At 35.0% G+C, this 25,000-nt stretch overlaps 1 protein-coding gene across 1 annotated transcript in view; it reads right to left on the minus strand.

The window, feature by feature from the left end:
- Positions 1-25,000, minus strand: part of LOC119583854 (COP1-interactive protein 1-like) — a 33,207-nt gene that overhangs the window by 210 nt on the left and 7,997 nt on the right. The window contains 13 exon segments of the mRNA XM_037932585.1: positions 1-2,199; positions 2,201-2,398; positions 2,400-3,192; positions 3,679-3,827; positions 6,235-6,372; positions 9,530-9,655; positions 10,562-10,675; positions 10,883-11,119; positions 11,210-11,332; positions 12,734-12,836; positions 13,210-13,390; positions 13,601-14,896; positions 14,899-17,194. The exon segment at positions 1-2,199 is cut by the window's left edge and continues 210 nt beyond it. Coding sequence (XP_037788513.1) covers positions 2,017-2,199; positions 2,201-2,398; positions 2,400-3,192; positions 3,679-3,827; positions 6,235-6,372; positions 9,530-9,655; positions 10,562-10,675; positions 10,883-11,119; positions 11,210-11,332; positions 12,734-12,836; positions 13,210-13,390; positions 13,601-14,896; positions 14,899-17,194 — 5,937 coding nt within the window. The 3' untranslated portion in view covers positions 1-2,016.

A 25,000-nucleotide genomic window follows, 5' to 3' on the forward strand; every position in this document is an offset into this window, starting at 1 on the left:
TATACATGCACAAATATATGGAATACTTCTTGAGAAAAAACGGGTGTCTACTAATACTAACAATTTTGACTCCTTAACAGCTCTATATTTCTGCTACTTTACAGTTCAGTTATTTCTTTAACTGCTTACAAATAAATCTGCTAATTATGGAAATTTGTATTCTCAGTACCCTGTGTGACTGATCTCTGTAGACTTACTGTGCCAAGCTGTAATTATCAGACATTAATTCCTAAAAATGGCACTTATACTTACATAATGCCCTTTTCTCAAATGCTATAAACATTAAATTACATGTACAACTGGGAAGATAACACTGGCATACTTTACAACACTCCCAAAAGTGAGAATACTGATGGTATCACTGTTGTCTTGACTAGACTAATTTGGAGGGATAAGTAAGAAGTTATATATATGTTGAAACACTTCAGTGTTTGTGATACTGCTGATGCAAAAAAAAACACCAAAATAAATGTACATTGGGCTTACCTCTGTCCAAAATTTCACCACAAATTTCAATTTACAATTAGTTAATTTTCAACCAATCCTTAATCTCATCATTTTACAAATCAAGAAGTGATATACCACACAATGTAATCACTGGGAGTATCATAACTCATCTACCTACAGCATAAGCTTTAATGATACTTATAAAACAGGCAAAAAAATAATAATAGCTAATAATAATAAAAAAATAAAACACTAACTCTACATAATGAGGTTCTAAAATCACACACTAAAACTTCTTGCATGGGAAGCTCAGAACACACTGTTTAACCCCCAAAGAACATGTGTACTAGATTTAGGTACACTCAGGTTAGGACACAGAACAGATTGTAGCTACTGTGGAAAATTAATGTCATGTCTTCAGATCTCTAAGTAGATTTTGATCTGCGGACTCCAAAAATAAATTCAGTTGTAGTGTAAACTAAATTAGAGTTGACACAAGTGCTTGTTGAGAAAATGACATAAAAAGTCTGTGTCAGATCATGAAATGGTGTGTCCTTTAAGGGTTAAGACATCAATACTACAAAAATGTTGTACATGTTACCCTGGTAAATCATTTTTGGACAGTTATTCATTACCTGTGATGCCACAAATTGATGGAAGCCTTACATTTTAAAACTATCTTTCTAATGAAAGATTAAATGCCCTTCATTTGCTGATTGAAAATCAACATTACCATTAATTATGGTAAAGCAATTGTTTGTCAAATACTCATGTTCTTAAAAAAGGAAATTTTCTTACAAATGAGCTAAATCTAAAACTATTACACATATGCATACTGCACAGCTGCAATGGAATGAATGAGCTTTTCAGTATATGTAATCCATACAAAACTACAATTTTATTGAGAAGCTTTTCAAACTAGTCTCTGTAGTCACAGCTTGCCATGGACAGGATCGCAAAAATGGACGGATTTTCTTGTTTTCAGGTCCCTCTCAGATCATTTATAATTACTGATAAACAGTCTGGTGAAATTAAATATGATAAAAAATTCACAAACTTCCACCATAAAAAAAAAATGCACGGACATAAAAATCTACAGATATAAAGCTACTTTTTGTATTTTTTACACATAGTAATGAAGGCAATGTGATTGTCAAGAGACATGTAGATTCTTCCTATATATACTACTTAATACACTGGCTGTAGTAAAAGAATAATCAGATTCATTAAATAAATATAAATGCTGTGCAAACGGAACATATTATCTATACTGCAGTCTATATAATCCTCTTAATAACAAACAATGGCTTTAAGAAACAAATGCATATAATACTCAAGGAATTACAGAACATGACAATTCTGTTATCTTTAAATTAGTAAATATAATCTGAACATCAATAAATAGACCATAAAATTAAATACCAAAGAAATATTTCCTGAAAGTGATAATCAGTAAATAAATTTAAATACTTCTTTACATCTGTTCACAACAGATGGTCTCCTTGTCATTTAATTACTAAACTTCAGTCAAACAAATCTTTAATGATGTTCTCAAAGAGAAAAGAAAGGTCAGTCTAAATCATCATCATCAACAACCTCACTTTCCACAAAGATCCTGATGATGTCCTCCTCATCATCCAATTCCTCCATACTGTCATGATCTTTATCCACATCCACACCTGAGGCTTGCTTTTCTTTCATTACATCCCTTATTCCAGGTAGGCTATTGCTGTCACTGGCACTGGCTCTGGACACTTGACTGATCAATGTCTCTTTCCATGCCGAAGCTCTCCACATCTTCCTGCAGGAGCTCTGGACGTAAGGATGGTGAAGTGGAGGGATTCCTTTCCAGGCAAGTGTTGTTCCAGGAGTACGGACTCTTTGACATACCTGATAAACTGCCGGATGTTTGTGAAACCTCCTCCAGCACAGGTGATGATTCCTTGGAGTGACTTTGAAGAAGCAGATTCTTCATTTTGGGACAGGGAACAGAGGGTTCTTGACGATGAAGCTTGTGAGTCAGAAAGAGTTACTTCCACGTCTCCCGAGTGCTCTTCATCGCCAAAGGTGGAACAAGAAAGCTCCTTGATTCTCTCAGGTGTGGTGATAATGGAGGAAGGAACGCTTGGAGAAGATGTAAAAGGGAATTCTAAGTCTCTCTGGAGGTTGGAGACTAGGGTTTTGTACTGGTGGAACTTTGCCCGGGTGAGCTGCCTCTGTTGGTCAGTGAGGATTCGACCCACTTCACTGAGGCTCATAGAACTACTATTTAGTGGCTTCATGGGTGGACTGAATGAAGGTTTGGATTGTACAAATGAAAATGATACAAATGTATTGCCAGAGTCTTGTGCATTTTCCTCTTGGGAACCCTGTCTAGCCATTCTCCTGTCTGTATCAGATACAGTAGTAAAACCTGATGAAGCACCTGAGGCAGAAACTGCAGGTGAAGCACCAATTTTCTTCTGAACAGGCGTACTACTGTCAGACATGGTTTCATCCAAAATGGACAGATCATACAAGTTCTTTTTTAACGATTTCCTTGTCTTGTATCCAGAACTTGAATCTGACTTGCTCTCTGAACTTCCATCATTTTTTACCTGGATATTTGAATCACCAGATGTTTCTGATGTGCTAGACCCTGAAATGGGCTTTGTTCTCTGCCCAATGCTGAAGTTGGAAGTCTTTGGGAGATCTGCCATTTTCCAATTATGTAAGCAAAGTTTCCGAAGTTGTGTCTGTAACCATCTGAAAAGAGTAAATGCCTCATATATGTGAAACAACGGAAAATATAACAAATTAAATTTAGGATTTAATAACAGTAATTATTTGAAATATCTCTAATAATACCTGAAATAATTTCCACAGGAATTCATCTTCCATACAATAATTGAGATGAATAACCTATCCAAATTGTTTCTATTAGATTCAATACATGAAGATTCACAGACTGTAACTGTTTTTATATTTTTTCTTTATCCATTCTTTAGTCTATGTAAATAAAAGGCATAAACAGTTACAAACATACCTGGACAGAGACAAACATGCAAACACACATCAACACACATTCACTCACACCATGTGGACATCACATATTCACATTTAAAGATACCAAAACACCTATACATTTGTACACCACCTGCACTTTATGCCACACAAACATGCACATGCACACCACATCTAAGTATCCACAACTCTCAACATATACAACACACAACTACACAATCAACATACCTGAGCCTCCCTTGCTGAGCCTCAAACCAAGTCTCCAGATCTAGTCTTATGTCAGGGCTCGGATGGACAACGCAAGGAGACAGGAAGACGTGGGATGTCAGGATCTCCACTGTGATACCTATGCTTTCTCCGAGTGTCGACAGCATCATCTTCAAAGGAGAGGTAGAAATGGAAAAGAGAGATAATAAGATTACTTGGTCCCATTTCCTAATTAGACTGTTGAACCCAACTCCTTAACCGAAATCATCTTAAAATGTACGAAGAACTTAGTACACTCAGAAGTGCTGCCTTGAATCAACTCTGTAGTATGCCCTTCTAGCATCTAAAAGGCTTTTATAGGGATTACAAGATGGCAAAAGTTTTTTGTTTTTTCAGCACCATTTATATGTGTTGCACACTAGCAGAAATGAGTCCTAGGAGCTTCAATTAGTAGCCAACTACATCTATAAGGCACACTGTCCCATGGGTTTCTATTTTATAGGACAAACAGCCAACTAGCAAATTCACAATGACACAAAAAATGACCAAATCATGTACGATTTTGTGTCAAACTTCATGAGCACAATATATTTAGGTATTTGGAAATACCAAACATAACAGGTTAATTATCAAAGGTGACTTTAGATTTTAAAGATACAAATCTCAACTGTCACTATCTATACACATACTGTCCCTCTCAGCTTTTGCAAACCTTTCTCTACTTATGTAGGCAATGATGTTTGCAATGTTCTGATTCAATTACTGTTAATGTAAATAGTAATGACTGCCATAATGTTTTCGCCTTTCTACATTATATAAGAGGAAAGACAGAGTGTGTGGTAAGAAAACAGGCTGTTAATATAGCAACCCTGCACAGAACTGTTTATTGCCTCCACTTTAAAAAATGCATAGAGAAATAATTGGTAAAATTCTGAGCTAATCCTTACCTATTTTGAAATTCATCAGTACTATAATTCCTGTTTATTTTCCCTTACAACTTTGAGAACAGAAAAATAACCAACAGGCAAATATCAATGAAAAGAATAATAAAAAAAATTAAAATGTGTCAAAACACTATTTACAGAAAACATATCTATTCTTGATAACTTTTTTTTTGCAAAGACATTATCACAAAACACCATGACGCATAAAGTCTTCCACTATGATGTCACCTGGTTACCTTACCATAACTGTTTCTCAAATTCTCATATATAGTATACTGTATTTCACTTATCAAATTTAACCTGGGTGACCCTGTCTAGAATCTTCTTGAGAGACTAGAGGACCTATTTTAGTCAGGAGAAAGATCAGGGCAAACTCAGTGCAGCCTTATTCCCTTATTGAGGATCAGCAATTCCATGGGAAACAGTACTGGAGTGATATCTCAAGATAGGATACCATTTCTGTGTGATTTGCAAGACCCCATCATGTCACGTGTGAATATCTAAAAACTAGTTAGTGGTTTCATGGATCCATGTTCTAAACCTGTACCTTTTTAACCAGACAACCATGCACAAAAATGGGCAAGGAATGACTAAACATTTACTAAACTCACACAGATGTTACCAGAAATGAAGGAGCTTAAAAAAATATGCATTTCCATAAGCTGAAAAGTAAAGATATTTATAAATGTTGAGGAGGAGGAAGAAGAGGATGAAAAAGAGGAGGAATAAGTTGAGGAGGAGAAGGAGGAGAGAAGAATAAGTTGAGGAGGAGGAGGAGAAGGAATAAGTTGAGGAGGAGGAGGAGAAGAAAAAGTTGAGGAGGAGGAGGAGGAGGAAGAAGAAGTTGAGGGGAGGAGGAGGAGGAAGAAGAAGTTGAGGAGGAGGAGGAGGAGGAAGAAGTTGAGGAGGAGGAGGAGGAGGAAGAAGTTGAGAGGAGGAGGGAGAGAATGAGGAGGAGGAGAAGAGAAGTTGAGGAGGAGGAGGAGAAGAAGGGAGGAGGAGAGGAGGAAGAAGGAAGGGGAGGGGAGGAGGAAGAGGAGGAGGAGAGGAGAGGAGAGGAGGGAGGAGGAGGAAGAAGAAGTGGAAAGGGAGGAGGAGAGGAGAAGAAGTTGAGGAGGAGGAGGAGAAGAAGAGGAGGAGAGGAAGAAGAAGTTGAGAAGGAGGAGGAGAAGGAAAAGAAGATGAGGAGGAGAAGGAAGGGTAGGAGGAGGAGAAGAAAAGTTGAGGAGGAGGAGAGGAGGAGGAGAGGGAGAGGAAGAAGATGAGGAGGAGGAGGAAGAAAGTTGAGGAGGAGGAGGAGAGAAGAGAAGTGAGGAGGGGAGGAGAAGGAAGAAGAAGTTGAGGAGGAGGAGGAAGAAGTTGAGGAGGAGGAGGAGTTGAGGAGAGGAGGAGGAGGAGGAGGGGGAAGAAGTTGAGGAGGAGGAGGGAAGAAGTGAGAGGAGGAGGAGGAGAAGTTGAGGAGGAGGGAAAGGAGGGTGAGGAGGAGGAGGAAGCAGTTGAGGAGGAGGAGGAGGAAGAGTAGGAGAAGGAGGAGGAGGTTGAACCAAAGGAAGATGAGGGGGAGGAGGAGTACACCAACAGAAAATTCTAATAAAAAGAGGAAGAGTAAAAAAAATTGTAAGCCAAGTCTTACCTTATAATTATCCTCTAAAGCAGCCGAAGTTTTACCAAGCTCCTTAACCTGCTGTGAATACTGCTCAGAAAGTTCTCTGCGGTGAGTCTTGTCCGTCTTTTTGGCACGATAAGCAGTACGAAGCTGCTTGTATTTGGCCTAAGTTGAGAGTCTAGAGTGAGTATGCTAATGCTGGCTGTACACTTGGGAGTGAGGTCTGACTTTTAACTCTTACCTTTAGCTTTATTTACATTTGCACAGAAAAAATACAACAGGATATAGCATGGACTGTCATAGAATCCATATCAAAGCTAATAAATAAATAAATAAAATACTTTAAATGGCTAGCCCTTGCTAGAGAAAATTTTAATCAAAACAAGTAAACAATTAAATACATATAAAAAAGATTAATTGAAGGAAAAAAAATTGTATCATCTCTCTTTTCAGACTGATACCAGTAACCACAAAAGAGATAAAACATCACTTTCTTTTTCATGTTTTTATATTTGGGGACAAAATCTTGCAATTAATTTGATTCCCTAACCTAGATTCCAGATATTCCTCAAATCCTCATCCATCAAATACTGTAATCTTCCATTAATGAGAAAACACAATGAAATACAGCTATAATATAAGCTCTTTACACAGAACATTATCAACAAAGCAATAGCAACTGATGCCAAAAGTGCTAGACAATAACCAAGCCAAGCAGTTTTTCCTCAAAAATAAACCTAGTTTTGTCACTATTTATGCAGACTAAGAAGCTTACAGAATCTTACTTGTCCACAATACAGTTCTCTGACTTTAAAGCAATCACCTATGAAATACATCTAGAATACCCATACCCAGTAATGTGTTGAAGAAATAAACTGAAACAAGGAAGAATATGCTGTAATTTTAAGTGTCTTCTCTCTGTTCCTCTATTCAGCATTGAAATTCACATACACCACTAATCTTTTTCTATTTTTCTGAACAAAGATATACTGTGACTATCAACCCAATCAGAACGGATGGCGAAAATACTTGCCATGCCCACTGTCATATAAGTTTATTTATTGTATTTACACATTTATGGCTCTACAAGTGCTTAATCACTTGGGAGTCAGTTATTAACCCCTCACTCACCTGTTTACCCATTTCCATGACCTTTAGAAAGGATATTATTTCATTGCCTTAAATGTTACCAAGATTTGAATAACAATTTAATAATCATAACATCAATAACAATAGGAGGAGTATCAATATCAATTGCATTTAAAAGAAAAACACATTCTCCCGCCAATTCAAGGAAAGGGGAAATCAGGATTGGTCACTAGGGCCTACTGATAGACTCCTTGCCGGCTGAGCACATGTGGAGCCATCTGTAACAAAATTCACAAAAAAACTACAGGGTACAGAATGGGGGGGGTGGGGGGATCGTCCAAACTCAAGGAAAGTGAAATCAGGTGAGGTCACAAGGTCTACTAACTGACTCTCTTGAGGCTAAGCATTTGCAGAGACATTTCACAAAACAATACTACAGTGAACACAACATTTTCCCTGGTTCTTTGGGTTAATCATTTGAATTCAGAAACACAGAACAATACAACTTTTAATTCCACTGTCACTAAATTAAGTTATAAATGAACTTCCCATTGATATTTTTTCCTTATGTCCCACTCAAAACTGTAATATTAAGGTGAATATCAAACAGTAAGTTTAGTAATATTCCATCCTTGTTATCTGCCATAAGTGAACGAGTTTCATAAAGTTACAGAATTTGGTTACTTGATATCATGAAAAAGGGAGATAATAAGATAGAAAAATATGTCAGAAAAGGTGGAGTCTACTCTCCACTCTCTCTCTCTTCTTTAAAAATATTGTATCTCACAGAGGAATGCTGAGAAGCATATCAAAAGCATCTTTTCTTTTCATAAAAATAATCTGAGAGGCATCCTCACCCAAGACTTATACTATCACTATGATTTGTAAAAATGCAAACTACAGAAGTACTAACTGGTATGAAATCACTAAATCAACCATATCTTCTAGTGCCTCTTTACTGTAAATACAAGCAAGCACAAACTCACTAAAAAATATATACATAAAAATAAAATTAACCAACTTGTTACCTCTTTTACATAAATTACAGCAGTCAATAACACATGCTCTATTGTATTATTCAAACAAATCAATAATGTCAGTGCCAAAAATTTCTCACTCACTCCAGTGACTTCTGGCAACCATCTAGCCTTTCTGCCGGGGAATTTTCTGTGTACAGCTCCTCTTCCACTCCACTCACCATAAGCAAATTTTTCATGACAGCTATAGGTGTGCCTGGTTATAAGAGGTTAACCTGCCCAAGCCATCTTGCCTGAGATACATGTATCATGCCACCATCACCTCTATCCAAATCACAGTTTATAGTCCTTCCATCATGCAGAAAATACAATAAGGTGACTGAATATTTTTGCAGGACTCATTATCTCACATGTCTGCATAAAGGCACAAACCAGGACATTGCTGATATGGTATGAAAAAGGACTTGCCAGTAGCCTACATGTGGTACACATCACCAAGTATATGTGTAGTCTTGGAATTTAAGGCCTTATGGCATTTTAGCTAACCCAGAGGCACTGTTTAATTACAACAAATTTTATGTATGCAGAACTGAACAAAGGGAAGGATTAGAGAGAAAACATTTTAGGTGAAAGTCTAACTTTCCTTCAGGTAAATAATGAAATATATTTTTCAGTTAGTAACAACTAATTAGAATATCTTTCAGGAAAAGTTTAACAGAAGATACAGTATTAAGAGAAAAGTTGGTTACAGGAGATGGATGAGCATGTATGTATGTATGTAATCAAGTTTGGACCAAGGAATAAGACAGAGCATATAATCCATTGCAGTATAGACTTGCTTTCCTCCTCTGATATTACCTATATAATCCTTTACTTTGAAGCAAATAAATATATTTATATTAACTGCCTGAAATAGCACAAGCAGGTTCCTAATACGGTTCCTAAAATTCTTGTACATGCTTTTGGAATACTTCTACAACAAGCAAAGAACAATCAAAAGTGTAACTTAATATAGCATTATAATCACCTTCCACGCAATTATTAGTCACTATACTGATTACTGAATACTAAGAAATGCATTTTAAACCCATACGTGACTTGTAAAAGTGCAGAGTAAAATTTTTTCATCTTTGTAATCTTTTAATGGAAAGCAAACGAGTCAGCAAACACCCACCTGGTTCATCAACCTATCAATAAACTTGCGAAATTCATGCTTGCCACACAAGAAGCAAAAAGCAAATCAGAACATATCTAACCTGCAGAATTTCATGAGCTTCAATAGTCTCACGGACACTGCGTTGCAAAACCAGGATGCGTGCCGAGTTCTCGTGGTCAGCCGCTTCCAGAAGACGTGAACGAAGCTGCTCTTGGTGCAATTGGCTCTGAAAAATGTGACGGAAATGGCTCCTTTGACTCAACTTCAGAAAACATATCAGTTAGTTTCTTTATCTTGTAGTATTCTACAGTTACACCACAAAAATCACATACACACAATCTTTGCATATATGCCTCTTACACTGTTCAATGTCACAGTAAAGGATAACTATGCTTTGATCTTATTTATGGCCTGGTTTACCCTATTATCAATATATAAGATATTCTAAAATGATAATGTAAAAAATTTAAAGTAGGTTATAAGCACATAAAACTACAATTAAGTAACCCTTTTTTCTTTTTCTTTTATTTCAGGAACCCCTAATCATCAGGCAGTCAACAGAGAGCAGGGTACAACTGTAAACTGTTCAGTCAAACTTAGGATGGTGTGTGTGCTCTAGTGCAGCTGGCATCACAGATATTAGCACAGAATTCAACATCTACCAACAATATATCCATAGGCATACCACAGTACCAAGTTAAAATTATAATGAAGCAATAAAAGATGAATCTCTTCCTCATTTGTGCAACATCTTCACTCCACTGTTGCCATACAGTACAATAAAATTTATCCATTTATACAAGACATTTTGAAAATGACAAAAACTCTAATATGTCTCTTACAAAATATTTAAGCAAAGCTATTAACAGTATATATTTATTGTCTACAATCACTCAAAGACAGTGATACATTCTGTTCCTCATATATAAAGTGATTTCAGTCCACACCTGCAGGAGAGCAAGAAAAAATACATTTACATCTATTCACATCAATATGATGTATTTCCTCTAGTATAGTATTTTTAAATATTTGCCTTACTTCAGTGTTTTCCCTTTATGTTCTCATATATTAGGTCAAATGTTGAGAGAAAAAAATCTTCATTACCTAAATTTTTATTTGTATAATCACTCACCTTTAGTCTAGACAAAGCTTCCTGCCAGTATCTCTCTCCCTTCGATCTCGTTCTCTCACTCTCCAACCCTGCAGACAAACGTTGAAGGGTCTCCTCTAGTTGTTCTTCAGCTCTCTGGAACAAGTTTTTATTAATAGTAGATGTGCTAAGGCAGAACATATGAGAAGATATCTGATGCAGAGTTCTGTGGTATATATGGAAAAATGCAGTATATCATACTGTTATGTAATATGAAGCATGGCAGAAGGGCAGTAAGATAAGTGAACAAAGAACAGGTTTTATGGTTCTTACGCTTCCATGCATATACGTAATATGCTATACCTTTCTCTCTCTTATTTCAATCTGTAATTTTTCCTGGCACTCTCTATAAGAACTCTCAACATCTTCCAGTTTCTTCTCCAGTTCATGTAGCTTTGTTTTCTGGACTTCAAAATCATCCAGAAGAATTCTCTGCTGTGAAGACTTTTTCTCAAGTTCATTCTTTGTGTTTGTTAACTCAATAGCCCTCCTTTCAAAATCTTGCTGGTGCATGGCAATTTGGCTCCTTAATGACTCAACCTAAAATGCAGAGAGTACATATGACATGCAATTTTGGCAACTTATTATGTAATTTCAGCTTTTAAACTTTAAAATAGGCTTCCAGCTTACCTCCTTCCTTGCACTGTTAAGATTAATGCTTGCTGTATATTCAATGCTCTCTCTCTCTGCAGATATCTTGTCTCGTTCTATTGTGCGCTGATGAACCTCTTGCCATGCCCCTTCAACTTCTCCCTGTTGAGCAATATCTTTCATTAAATTGTATAATTATTCTAAGAAATCATTAAACCTACATTCCTTGTTCCTCTACCTTTGCATTAGCAAGCTTATACATTATATATTAATCTGAACATTTGTCCTTACCTCCTCAATTTCAACTTAATTCCACCAGGCAAATATGATGTTCACTGTAGTATTGTTTTGTGAAATGTATCTACACTTTGATGGCTTTACAAGTGCTGAGCCATCAAGGAGTCTATTAGTGGTCTATGTGCCCTCACCTCATTTCACCCTTCCTTGAGTTTTGGGCAAAACTTTTTTCTTTATGCTATTAATATTTTTGCAGTTATTATTATTATTATTATTAATAACAATAATAATAATATTATTATTATTATCATTATTATTAACATTATAATTATTAGTGTTATTAAAAACAGCATTATAAGATAAGATATTTCCAAAATTCAAGCAAGAGGAAAAACAGGTGAGAGGTAGGTTAGACTAGTGATTCACTGGTGACTCATTGTGGGTACAGTATGTTCTTAAATGCCATCCTCAGCAGCATCAGGTTAATTTGAAATGCTATTTTTTATAACTACTGTGGAAAGTGTTCCAGACCATAAAGAAGGAAATGAAACTGCCTTTTTATATTCTTAATGTGTAACAACAACATTTTTTGGAGTGAACAGGCATTCTAGAGAGCTTACACCAACCATTTCTGATTCTTATTTTTGCTATAGGGTTTACATTCGGAAACAATTTAAACATAATACATTATAGCAAATTAGAACACTCATTTTGCTTTCGTTGTTGTTGCTGGAGCAAAGATGCAACTAATGTAATGATGATTATTATGGGTTAACACACCCCAAGTGGCAATGTAATTATGTGATAACTGATGTGATGGTACTTACTTGATAAATGTCAGCTCAATGATGAAAATTATTTGAAATAGAGTATTATTTGGACATAGAGCATGCAGATAAACTGTTTTCATATTGTGTATGCTCTGTTGCTTGAGTAATGTGTCAGTATCATTGTTTATGCACTGTTATTTGAGGTGAAATCCTCTTACCCTTTAACACCAGGTATCATCATATAACTCCATGGTTAAAAGTCCCAGATGCCAAATGCCTAACCATGATTCAGACATCAGCACAGGAACAGAGCAACATGCACAACACTAATACACACTACTTTTTATTCAAAATTTTACCCCATCAAGAACTTGTTAATAGAGATGTGCAACAAGACTATTAAATGTAAATATTTTAGAAGAAAGTGTTATTGATAAGCAGTTACTTATGCTGCAGAAGACTTTATAGTGCTAGTTTTCTTACAATTTTTCTTCATTACAGGCAAAGAAGTAAACCAGATTTGCTTCTTATCCTAGAAATTATATTTCCTGCACACCTGTAAGCTCCTTATCCGATCCTTGAGGCGCTGTGTAAGTCTCGAGCTCCCAAGAGACTCCGATAAGCTCAGTGAACTATCCTCCTTCCCTTCCTCAAGTGATCTGTAGGACAAGGTAGTCTTGATGATTTGCATGGACAAGAAAAAATCTTTCTACTTATTTGTTTTGTATTTTGGTAACTATAAATCTACCTGACAATTTTAAAAGACCAGGGATATTAGACATTTTAAGAGTCAGCAAAAAATATATGAACAACCAAGGTAAGTAATAATTATAGCTATGTATGAATTCCTTTAAATATGTAATTTAAGAAATATTTCAAGTACCAATTCAAAACATTCATTAATCTTGAAGGCAAAAGATCATAATCTTTGGTTATATCATATTTAGCCTATTGATACCACATACCTCAATTAATTATTCCCAATTCTCAAAAGTTGCCATTAATAATCCTATAAACTCGCTACAAACTGACCTAACTTTCTTCTGCAAATCCTCCTTCTCTGCTGAAACCTTAACAAGTTCCTCCCGTGCAGAATGCATCTGGTCACTCAAATTGCGTGACACACCCATCACCTCCTCCAGCCGTGATGCCAAACAGTCATTCTCATTTACTAGAGTCTTAATTCTGTCTTGAAGAATTTGTTTTTCCTCTTCTGTAATGAGTTATGGATATATGTAACAGAACTCCTAAGTTAATTCAAAGAAACAGGCAATAATGCTATTAAAAATATATACCACAAACTAACCTTTCTTAGAATAAAATAATAATGATAGATATGATCATAAAATATCAAATATTAGTTATAGTATTAGGCATTGCCTGATAACAGGTCACATAAAACAAAACAATTACAACAAAGTACCTGACTGCTCCAGCACTTGGGCCCATTTTTCATCTTCTTTTCTTGACGTCAGATGAATCAATCCCTCAGTCAGCTCATCCTGCAGCTCCTCCTCGTGTTCTTGGTCTTCACTTTTTGGGATCCTAGATGTCGAGGCCTGGGACCCTCTTCGACTAAATGACGGCATACTCAAGCTATTTCGTCTGCTGCTTCCCTTGCTCTGCGAATCTGTTGTTGTCTTTGTCACTTGCTTTTGTATGTCTGTACTTTTAGATGCCTCTTTCCTTTGCATTGAGTGGTAACTAGCCTTAAATATGGCTTCTCCCATTTTGTTCTGTTGAAACTTGTCCATTTCTTTCTTTTTAAAGTCATCACTTCCATTCACAATCTCTTCAGATACTTTGAAACTTTCTATTATTTCACAGTCCACTTCAATGTCATACGGTGCATCCATCTCCTCTGATGCTATGCACAGAGGTGGAGTTTTGACATAACACAGAACTTCCTTATCTTTTTCACTGGTCTCCTGGTCTGCATTCAACAACTCCTTGCTATTCTTTCTGACAAGTTGAAGTTTCTTTTCAAGCAGGTCATTCTGTTTGACAAGTGATTCATTCTTGTGTTTTTGTTCTTCTAGTGACATCACCAACAATTGTTTTTCCTGCAATAATTTGTTCATCCTAGATTCTGCATCCAGTTCTCCAGAAACTCTAGCATGACTTATTTTCTCCTCTATATTCTGCATGAGTTTTTCATGCTCTTCCATAATTTGTCTCATTGCTGACCCAAGACTAGATTCAGACATAACAGTTGTGGCTTTCATAGCATTGACTGTGGAAATCAGCATTTCATTTTGTTTTAATAATTCTTCAAGTTGTGAAGTCAGTTTGGGATCATTCACTGGCTGCACAATAGTGTATGGTTTTACTTCATCAGTTTTACCCTTTTGATTATTATCATTCGAAGTTTCTGGAGAGCTTCTGTCTTTTTTCCTATCATATGATTCATTTCCATAGGTTTTCTGACTTCTTTCTGATGATATACTTGGTTTATAAGAAAGTCTCTGAGATTGTGACTGATCAACATTTTCAGTATGGAGACTATGTTCAATATTTGTACTAGAATCATCATCAACCTGACTATATTCATCATTTTCACCAAATGCTGTGCTCTTCTTGGTACTCCTGTCACTTTTATGACTTCTACTAGATGCATTATATTCAGTATATTCTGACTTGGAATCTCTTGTAAATGAAGAGTACTCTGGATCTTGCTTGCTATAATTTGCACTCCTTTGTGATCTGGCATCCTCAGCTTCTTATGGCTATATTCAGGCTCTGTTTTTGATCTTGTGTACTCTGAACCCTCTTTGGTACTACTGTAATCAGCACTTCCCCTTGATTGCGTGTGCTCTGCATCCCCTCTGGAAGAACTGTATTCAGTACTTCTTGATCTGGAATGTTCAGAAACTTGTCTGGAAGAAGAGGATTTTGAGCCAACCATTGACTCAAGCTTGTGTTCATCCTCTGTAAGGTTATCATAATCAACATCAATTTTAAAACTTACTTCTCTTGAACTAGTTGTGCCCATATTCATGGCAGATTTGCATTCATCTGTACTTTTTTCAAATTTATCTTGATTTAGACTAATAGCAACACTAGAGTCATTCTGACTCTTAATCTGATCAGAATGGTAGCTGCCATGGTCTGTTCCACTTGAGGCTGATTTTTGTTCATTCAATTTATCATTCAATACCCTATTTTGCTCTGACAAAATCCTAATTCTTGCTTCCAGTCTCGAATGCTCATAGTCCCTCTCAGTTGCTTCTGTGTTGAGCTTATGGTTTAGGTCATCCTTTTCTCTCAAGAGTTTGTTGATTTTCCTCTGAAGTTTCTCTATTTCCCTGGTAATACTCATGCTTGCACCACCTTGAGTTTTCAACTCTAAAATCCTGGAGGATGTTTCTTCATAATCACTTTGTAAATCTTTATCACTAGCATCCCCATCCTTTTCTTCTATAATCTTGTGCATGAGACTCTGGTTTTGCCTAGTAAGTTCATTGACCTGTGCTTCAAGTACTGCTATTCTTTTGGAATGTTCCTGGGAGTCCACAGGTGCTTCTTGTCTCCTTTGTGAAGAACCAGCAATATTTGTGAGTTCTTCTTCAACATGTTCTGATTCTAACACTGGAGATTTTTTACCAAATTCTTGGCAATGAGCACTTTCCATCTCATTTTCTTTCAAAAGCTTCTCCACGCTGTCATCTGAAACAAGGAATGAAACAGCCTTGCCCTCATGCTTCTTTTTTGCACCAGCATTTGTCTCTTCTTCAATGTTCCCATTCATCATAATCTTTAAAGACTCATTTTCTTGATTAAGTGACTGGATCTTGGCTTCTAGCTCTATTTTTTCCTGATCTACTTTTGCAATAGACTCAACAGTCATTCCCTGCAGGAATTCATGTAACTGCTGATTTTCTCGCACAAGCTCTTGAATGGTAGCATTAATAGAATTTATTTCACTGCTTAATCCACTGTCACCTAGACCTGGTAAATCTGCCTCTTCATTCCTAAGCTCTGATATTTTCTCTTCATTCTCAAGGCTCCCCATCTGCAAGCTTGGAAACTCATCTTGATCTTCACTGATCATGCTCAAATAACAGTCCTTAACAGAGGATGACATTCTGCTCTGAGGATCCACTTCATCTTCCTGACTCTTGCTTCTACTTCTATATTTCTTCAATTTGCCCTTAAGTCTCCTACTGTCATCCTCTAGACTCTGGCTTCTTGCAAGCTGCCTCTTATCCTTTGACTTGGATGCCTGTGCCCATTCCATTTCCTTCTGTACTGCACGGTGAGCAATGAGTGACTGCAGGCGTGAATCCAGTGCTTGCTTCCTCAAAACAATATCATTGATATCTTTCCTTAATGATCTTGTTTCTCTGGTGAGAGGATGACTTGTGCTTCCTTGGTTTTGACAACTTGTTATCCTACTACTCTGCTCTGGTTGATATGGTCCAGCAAAGTTAGCTGGCTCATAAGATTCATATACATTAGCTCCTGAAAAGGCATAATCAGTCTGACTTATGGAATCCTTTACAGGTGTCCTGAAGTAATTGCTGGTTCTGTGAGCTGCCATATGGTCATCACTTGTATTCACAGGGATTTCACTATCTCTTTCTCTCAGGTAAGAATATGACTGAGGGAGAGTTCCAGAACCATTTTCCAAGCTGAGAATCCCAACATTGGTGTATGTGGGATTGCTACTAACATGTAACCTTTCTGGAAGTGCATGGGGCACTGAAGTATCATATCTGGAACCTGTATCTTGGTAACCAACAGTTCCATCTTTAGACGCATCAAATCTAAGTGAAAAATCATTACATTTTGAAGGAGAACTGTGCTCCTGGTATCCGCGTTGCAAAGACGATTGAAGATGGGTCTGATCAGAGGACTGCCCAAGCTCTGGTAAATGATAGGTATGGGAATCCAGGTTGTGAGAGCCATAACCTTGGCTGTTGGGTGCCTTAGCCTCACCGCTGGAATAATGGGGCTCTTGGCGGGAATCACCAGGTGGTACTTTCAGGGAGATGTCTGATGGTTGTTGTGCAGTAGCCTGTTGAAAGAGAGTACAACCCATATGTTAAGAGCTGTCAAACAAATAAAAAAAAAATTTCATGCTATAATGCAAAAAATGGAAAGTACTATTAGAGATATGGAGAAAACAAAAAGAGAAGAATGAAACTACCGACAAAAGCAATAAAAATGAAAATAATATCAGCATGATTAATGAAAATAATTATGATAATAATGGTGATAATCAAGTGAAGATGAAAACAAAGATGACAATCATCATCATTGTCTTAAATAAATAAACAAGCAAGCAAATAAACAAATCAATGGTAATGGTGATGGTGATGATTGACGACGATAATAATAATAATAATAATAATAATAATATTATTATTATTACTATTATTATTATCATCATCATATTAATCTCTATCATTGTTGTTGTTATTATAATTATAATAACAGCAATAAGACAAACAACATCAACAAAAAAAATCACTCTAATAACTATTATAATAATCATGATAATAATTACAATAATAATTATAATAATAACGATAATAATTATTATAATAACAATAATTATTATCATAAAATAATAACAATAATAAAAACTATAATGATAATAACAATGAAAGAACAACAGTAATAATGATAAAAACAATAATATTGACAATAATCAACAACAGCAATAATGATAATGATGATAATGATAATGATAATTACTGTGATGATGAAGATGACGATGATGAAAATAAGTCATCATCATCATCATCATAACGGCAATAATAATAACAAAAAATTAATATTACTATTATATATTTGTTTATTAACAATAATAATAGTATTAATATTAAATTTATTTAATTGAATATTAACATAAATACAAACATCAAATTACTATTAATATTAATATCAATTTAAATATTAATATTAATATTTGATTTTTTTTTTTTTTTATTAATGTTTGAATCAATATTAATAGTAATATTTAAAATAATATTAATATTAATATGTAAATTTATAATAATATTAATTTAAATATTAATATCAATATAAACATTAATTCAAATATTATTATTAATACCAATTTAAATATTAATATTAATATTAATATTATTTTAAATATTAATATCAACATTAATATTAATTAAAATATCAATATTAATATTATTATTATAATCACTATTATTATTATAACAATAAAAATAATATTATTAATCTAATTTAATTGATTATTAACATAATTATTACTATAAATTTACTATTAATAATATTATTATTAATCTAAATATTAATATTATTAATCTATATATTAATATTACTATTAATGTTTATTTAAATATTAATATTAATATTAATATTAATATTAATATTCTAATTAATCTTAATACATTATTTAATATTAATATTTTTTCATTAAAATTAATTTTAATATTAATATTAATATTAATATCAATATAATATTAATATCAATATTAATAATAATAAGGATGATAACAACAACAACAACACAACAATAATGATGATGATGATCAAGATGATGATGATAATGATGATAATAATGATAATGATAATGATAACGATGATAATGATGATAATGGTAATAATAATAGAAAGAATAGTAGTAATAACAGTAATGGTGTTGATAAATATTATCAACATCATCACCACCATCATTAATACTGTTATTATCATTAAAAACTAATAAAATGGAAAGGATATGAAGAAGCCAGAATAAAATCTAAAAAAATATATATGTGCAAAAGCAACCAGAAACAAAAGACGAAAATAAGAATAAACCACAAGAAAAGATGAGAATAGGGAGAAACCACAATAAAAGGAGAAGAAGGAGTAGGTTCCAAAGGAAGTGTCATTCACCCTTAACAACGACACCCAAGGAGACAATACCACCGACTCGAGGGTGTGAGCTTTGCGAGGCGAAGAAAGGTAAGCCATTCACAGGCTTTAACACTGACAACCGTGCACTTTCCCTTTTCTTGCTCAGGTGACGGTAATTATGTCACAGAGAAGGGGTATGAAGTCCCTCCATTATTTCTTAGTTTTCTTTGCTTCCTTATTTTCTCATTTTCTTTAAGTACAAATTCTACCTTTAAGACTAGAAAAAAAACTTATTTTGTCATCTTATTTATCTTAATTTGTAACTTCTCGGGTTTTGCCTCTTTGCCCAAATTTCATTGTTACTATCATCCTTAATTATTTACTTCCTTTATTCCATTTTCCTTCTTATTTCTGATCCATTCCTTCATATAAAGTATGACAAATGTATAAATATAATTATTTTCTTAATTATCTTATAATATCCTATAAAGAAATTATTGTGAATCACACATGGGTAATTCTACATAAGTGAGGCTCTCATGCCTCCTACATGACTCATCACATTTGAAACCGGAAGTTCTACATTCTAAAAATGTGCAAGTCATTTTCCTTCAGGAACAGGAAAAAAAATTACTTCTCTGACCGTAAATATATGCAAAATGATATGATCACTGTCATAAATATTTTCAGTATCATTATTTTCACATAAAATATTATCACCCCAATCCTCGCTGCATGTGTTGACTACATAAATTGAGATGAAAAGTTCTTTCTTCTCATAAAAGCAAAGTGCATCATTCAAAATCTTAGCATCCCAAAAACATGACCCCAAATTATCACTTTCACTCTTTCTCATCTTACAATGTACAGCTCCACCCAAATTACAGAAAAGTTGCCTTTTCACATTGTTTCTCTCATTTGCTACATCATGCATGAAAGGGTAGTTATTCTATATAAAGACATCTCTCCAGAATAGCTCCTTCAGTCACTTATCTGACAGTCCTTACAATCACTTCTAGAATGGAGCTCAAGGTAAAAATTACAAACTTATGTGTTAATATTTTCTATTGATTATTCTAATAACTACCAATGTGCAGTCAGTTGAATTAATACATTAGTAAAAATTCTAATTCCTTTGTTCTACATAGAGGAAATAATATTCCAATATAACATTATTCTTATTTTCAGATTATCCTCCTGTTTGTGACACTTTTTCATCATCATTTCATAACTGCTAGCCTTCTAAAGACTAACGCTACATCTCCCAATTCCTCGAAGACGGACGCCAACCATTACAACTTCATCAGCCAATTTTCAACCTCTGAAGAGGAAGTGGGCACAAAAGTCACCATACTATCCCCTGAACATGCCCTCAACCTCTTTTCACAAGACAATATCAATCCCACCTTGAAAAATGATGGCAGAGTTGATAAAAATTCCACTGACAAAAGTACTGGCTTGACAACTTTTTCTACAAATGAAACCAAGAAAGAATTAGAAACAGATGGGCAAACACCCCAATCTCAGACCAATGAAAAGGGAGAGGATATGCAAGGAGAGGAGCTTGAAACATCCCAGAGTGTCCGACAGGCAAGGGGACTCTATGGAGATGACTTTGGATACGATGGCTACAATGATTTCGGAGACCATGGTGGTTTCAACAACTATAGGGGTTATAAGGGTCTAGGGGGTTATGGAAGCAAGGGTCATGGAGGATTCAACTATGGTGGGGAGCAAGGAACTCAACAAGGTTATGCCAAGGGCTACAGCAAGGGCTATGAGCACAAAGTACAGCCATGCATTTGGTAGTGACTATGGGCAGAAGCACAAGAATGGCCATGGCTATGGCCAGCAACAGTATGGTTATGGTAATGGGGGATATGGGCATGGAGGTTACGGGCACGGGCTCTATGGGTATGGGGGATTTCGTGGTTATGGACATGGCCTGTTAGGAGGCATTGGGGGCGGTTTGGGGGGACTCTATGGAGGTCGGTTCCTGGGAGGAGTGAGGGGGGGCTTCCTTGGCCCCTATGGTGGGCTTGGGGGATATGGAGGGTATAGGCCCCTGGGGTATTACCCTTGGTATGGATATTACTAAATGGTAAAGGACTGACTATATGTAAAATAGATATACTTCTAGATTTTTGGTACTTTTTAACATAGTCTTTTTTGGAAGAATTTTGTTTCAAAGTTAAGAGAAGATTATAGAAATTGAAAATCAACGTACCACTTGTTACTAGTTTTGTTTTAGCTTTCACCAAATAAAGATTTCTGAAAGATAATGTTTATTTATCATGAATAGAAACATCATGTATAACTAACAAAAAAAAAATCTCAGCTAGTAAATACTAAAGAATTCTATTCTCTATGTTTTAATAAAAAATATATATATTATCACCTCAACTCTCCTCACTCTCTTATACTATTTACAATTTTCATAATATATCAATGCATTTTCTATAAATTCAAATGCTAATTAGTTCCTTAGTACATTTTAAGAATATTATGAGTGTCATTAAAACACCTCAATGCCACAGAAGAGTAAACCTTGCTGAAGTAAATTTTGATTGCGGGCATTTGACACCAAAAAATATGTATTTCATTGTGATATCTCAAACACAGGTGTCAGTAGAGCACAAAGTTGAAAAAGTTAGCACTTTTACCCTTCATGTATGAATGAAACTGGAATAACCTTATATGAATATGTAAATGAAACACAAATATTTCATTAAAAAAAACAGTAAAATGTGTATTAACCCATTGAATCTAGGTACCCCATTTTGGCACTTGGACCTAAAATCAAGGCATTAAGCTTACTTATGTGGGAACTTTCATAGGTGTGTGGATAGTACACCAGCCCACACAGACTCTCCATTTCCTCTTTGCAATACAATTAGATCATATCCTGGAGATACATTTTTGGTGTATTGCCCCTATCCAAGGGGATATCATAACTAAATATATTTGTGCACACTATATATATATCTCATCTCGTTCATCATGAAGAGTTACATGAAAAAATAACATAAGATTCTGACAGGCCTTCTGCACACATAGCAAATAGGACTGTGACATTAGCTATGACTATGACAATAGGACTGAAAGAGTTACATGTACCATCATGAAATCTATAAAATAAGATGCAAGGAAAAATTACACCAATACTACTCAGACACCAGAATTTGTTAAATCTTTATGTGAAGTAAATAAAAAAGTGGTTTCTATAATGAAAAAAAATATATATATATAAATATAAATAAATATATATATATTCACTCCTAAGCAATTCAGAATGCTATTGTCTCCCTCCCCACCGTATTAAAAAAAACTGTCTGGGACAACCAGACTACGTAGCAATTCTCCTCAACTTTTCTACCCCAACCTCAAAATGCAACAACAAATCAGTTACTGATCCAGATGACTGACCATCACGTCATGAAAGAATTTGGCTTGAGGGGAGGATGACGCGAACTAGCCATTGTGAGCACTGCGGCTGAAGGCCAGAGTGAGAGGAAACACTCGCCATGAATGGACTTTTTGCATTATTTCCATCAATAAACAAGTGTGTAATGTAGTGTCCTTGAGCCATGCCTGGAAGAGTGCCAGCTCCAAGGAGGACACCATTTCCCTGCTCAGCAAGGAAATGATGTGACTGGCAGTGCAGGTTGTATTACAGAAAATTGGATATTACAAAAAATATTTTAAAAATTACACACACAAAAAAAAAATTCACACATTGTTAATATTTTGTGCTGAGTTATAAAAAGAAAGAAAAGTTAGAAAATGAAAACAGTCTATTACCATCTGGATAATTAAATGACAAGGTTGCTGAACTTCATAAAGCAAACCTAAAAGCATGGGAAATCGTAAATCAAACCAGGTATCATATGGTTCCAGATTCCTGTTCCAAATTCAAGGTGACTTAAGAGAAGGACCTATCCCTTTAGACCAGTGCTTCCCAACCTTTACTATTCAGTGGCTCCCAAACAGTATATGATAATCTCTATTTGTGCACACAATAATAACTGAATCTTTCCAGATTCAGTTATTACTGAATTCATATTACTGGAGCCAACAGCTATAGGACAAGAATATTGTATGGAAAGATTCCAATTTAATGATAAGTGAGAGATAATTATCTGCAGGTACTATAGGTGAGACAAAATCCTGTTTAAAACAAATTCATAATTTTCATATTGCTCCATGGACCCCCAGAAAGTATCCCCATGTTGGGAACCCCTACTCTAGACCCACAGAAGGGAGGGGGACTCCAAAGATGCCTCTTTACATGCTGCCTCTCCTGAAATATCAGATGAAGTGTAACCCAACCCTAACAAGGCAGCTTAACAAACCATATCTCTTGCTCCTTAGAGCCTCTGTTAGGACAATACAGAGGTATGCGCATGAAGAATAGTTGTTTTGGCTGCAAAATATGAAAGCTGGAGTACACAGAAGTGAAATACAGAGTTGAGGCCTGATGAGGCACCATTCTGCATGACAGAATGCAATTCAAGGAAGTTTGGAAGTGTGCTATTCCAACCCTTTTGTAGATAATGTTGCACCACCAACAGTGAAGTACCTACACATTATAGTATAGCTGCTGTGTGAGCTACTTGACTAGTCAATCGACTAATGCTGCCTTCTGTAACAGGCTTACAGATTACATAGACGGCCTCAAACTTATGAATGCAAAGAAGGGAGGGGTAACCAGGTTCTACATTTGCCTTTGGAAAATATTTTTTTTAAAGTTTATGCACATTTCACATAGTCTAAAGCCATTCACACATTCTCAACTTTGGGTGAATATTTGCATGGCAGGTACTGTCATTTGAGAAATTTGAGTTGAAGTGTATACATCTTTATAATTAGAATTACTTATCAATAAAATATATCTTATTACCAATAATATCATGTAGTTTTATGTGCCTCATTTTACCCTTACTTCGCTTACAAAAGCTGCACAGCAATGAAATTTTATGAATTTCAATGTGAAAAGTAATTCACATGATATTAACCCTTTGAATAAAATATGAAAAATGGCATTATCATAAACCAAAAATACATAAATCAGAATCATCTGAGCTTGAATAATTGCAATTCAAAACACACTAAATAAATACATTTTTTCCATATTAAATTTTGCCAGCCTTTAGGGGAAATTATAATTTTCTCAATGTACTTACCATAAAAATCAATAGGAACTACTGATTTACACCATCTTTGATACTCAGTGTGCAACACATTAAAACAAACCTTGTAGTATTACCCAAGGAACTCATAAGCCAGGCAGCTCTATTGTCTCATGATGAAAATCCTATCTGGCAACTGTCGGGCTAAGCCCTGCCTTTTGACATTAATGACAGATATTAATGAAAAAACACTTATCATAAACTATCACAAAGATCAATAGGAATTAAAAGAGGTGGAGAAAATTACTTCATCTCGTAGAGCCAACAAGGGAGCGCATTAAATATTAGACATAGCTAAATAAAACATTTTTTTATATAAATTACTCAATATTGTTATAACCACCCGAAGTAAACCAAAAATTCCACTCATTTATTCATAAGGATGTGTTTCATGCCATTAACAGTTATCAGAATACTCAAGGGAAAAAGTCAACTTAATCTTTGAGTTCAAAAAGGCTAAACTTGAAGTGGTCTTTTTAAGTACTTTCGTTTAAGCTATAAAATTTTAAAATAACAATTTCACGTTGAAAAATCAAAAGAAATTAAGAATATAATTTCTAGACCTTTGGAATAATAATAATAATACTGTATTAATAATCAAAGTGTACTAGTATTTCATACCACATTAGTTTTGCTGATTCTACTAAGTAAGTTTTTAATTTCCAGCTTTTCTGAAAAAGCATATGATGTAGAGCTGAAAACATACACATTCTTATATATCATAACACAGCAAATATATACTAATGCACATACCATATACACACTATAAAATACAACACCAAAGCATCAGGAACAATTCATGCATCTGAAATCCCACG

Source organism: Penaeus monodon, chromosome 2 (genome assembly GCF_015228065.2).
Source record: "Penaeus monodon isolate SGIC_2016 chromosome 2, NSTDA_Pmon_1, whole genome shotgun sequence".
Lineage (NCBI taxonomy): Eukaryota > Metazoa > Arthropoda > Malacostraca > Decapoda > Penaeidae > Penaeus > Penaeus monodon.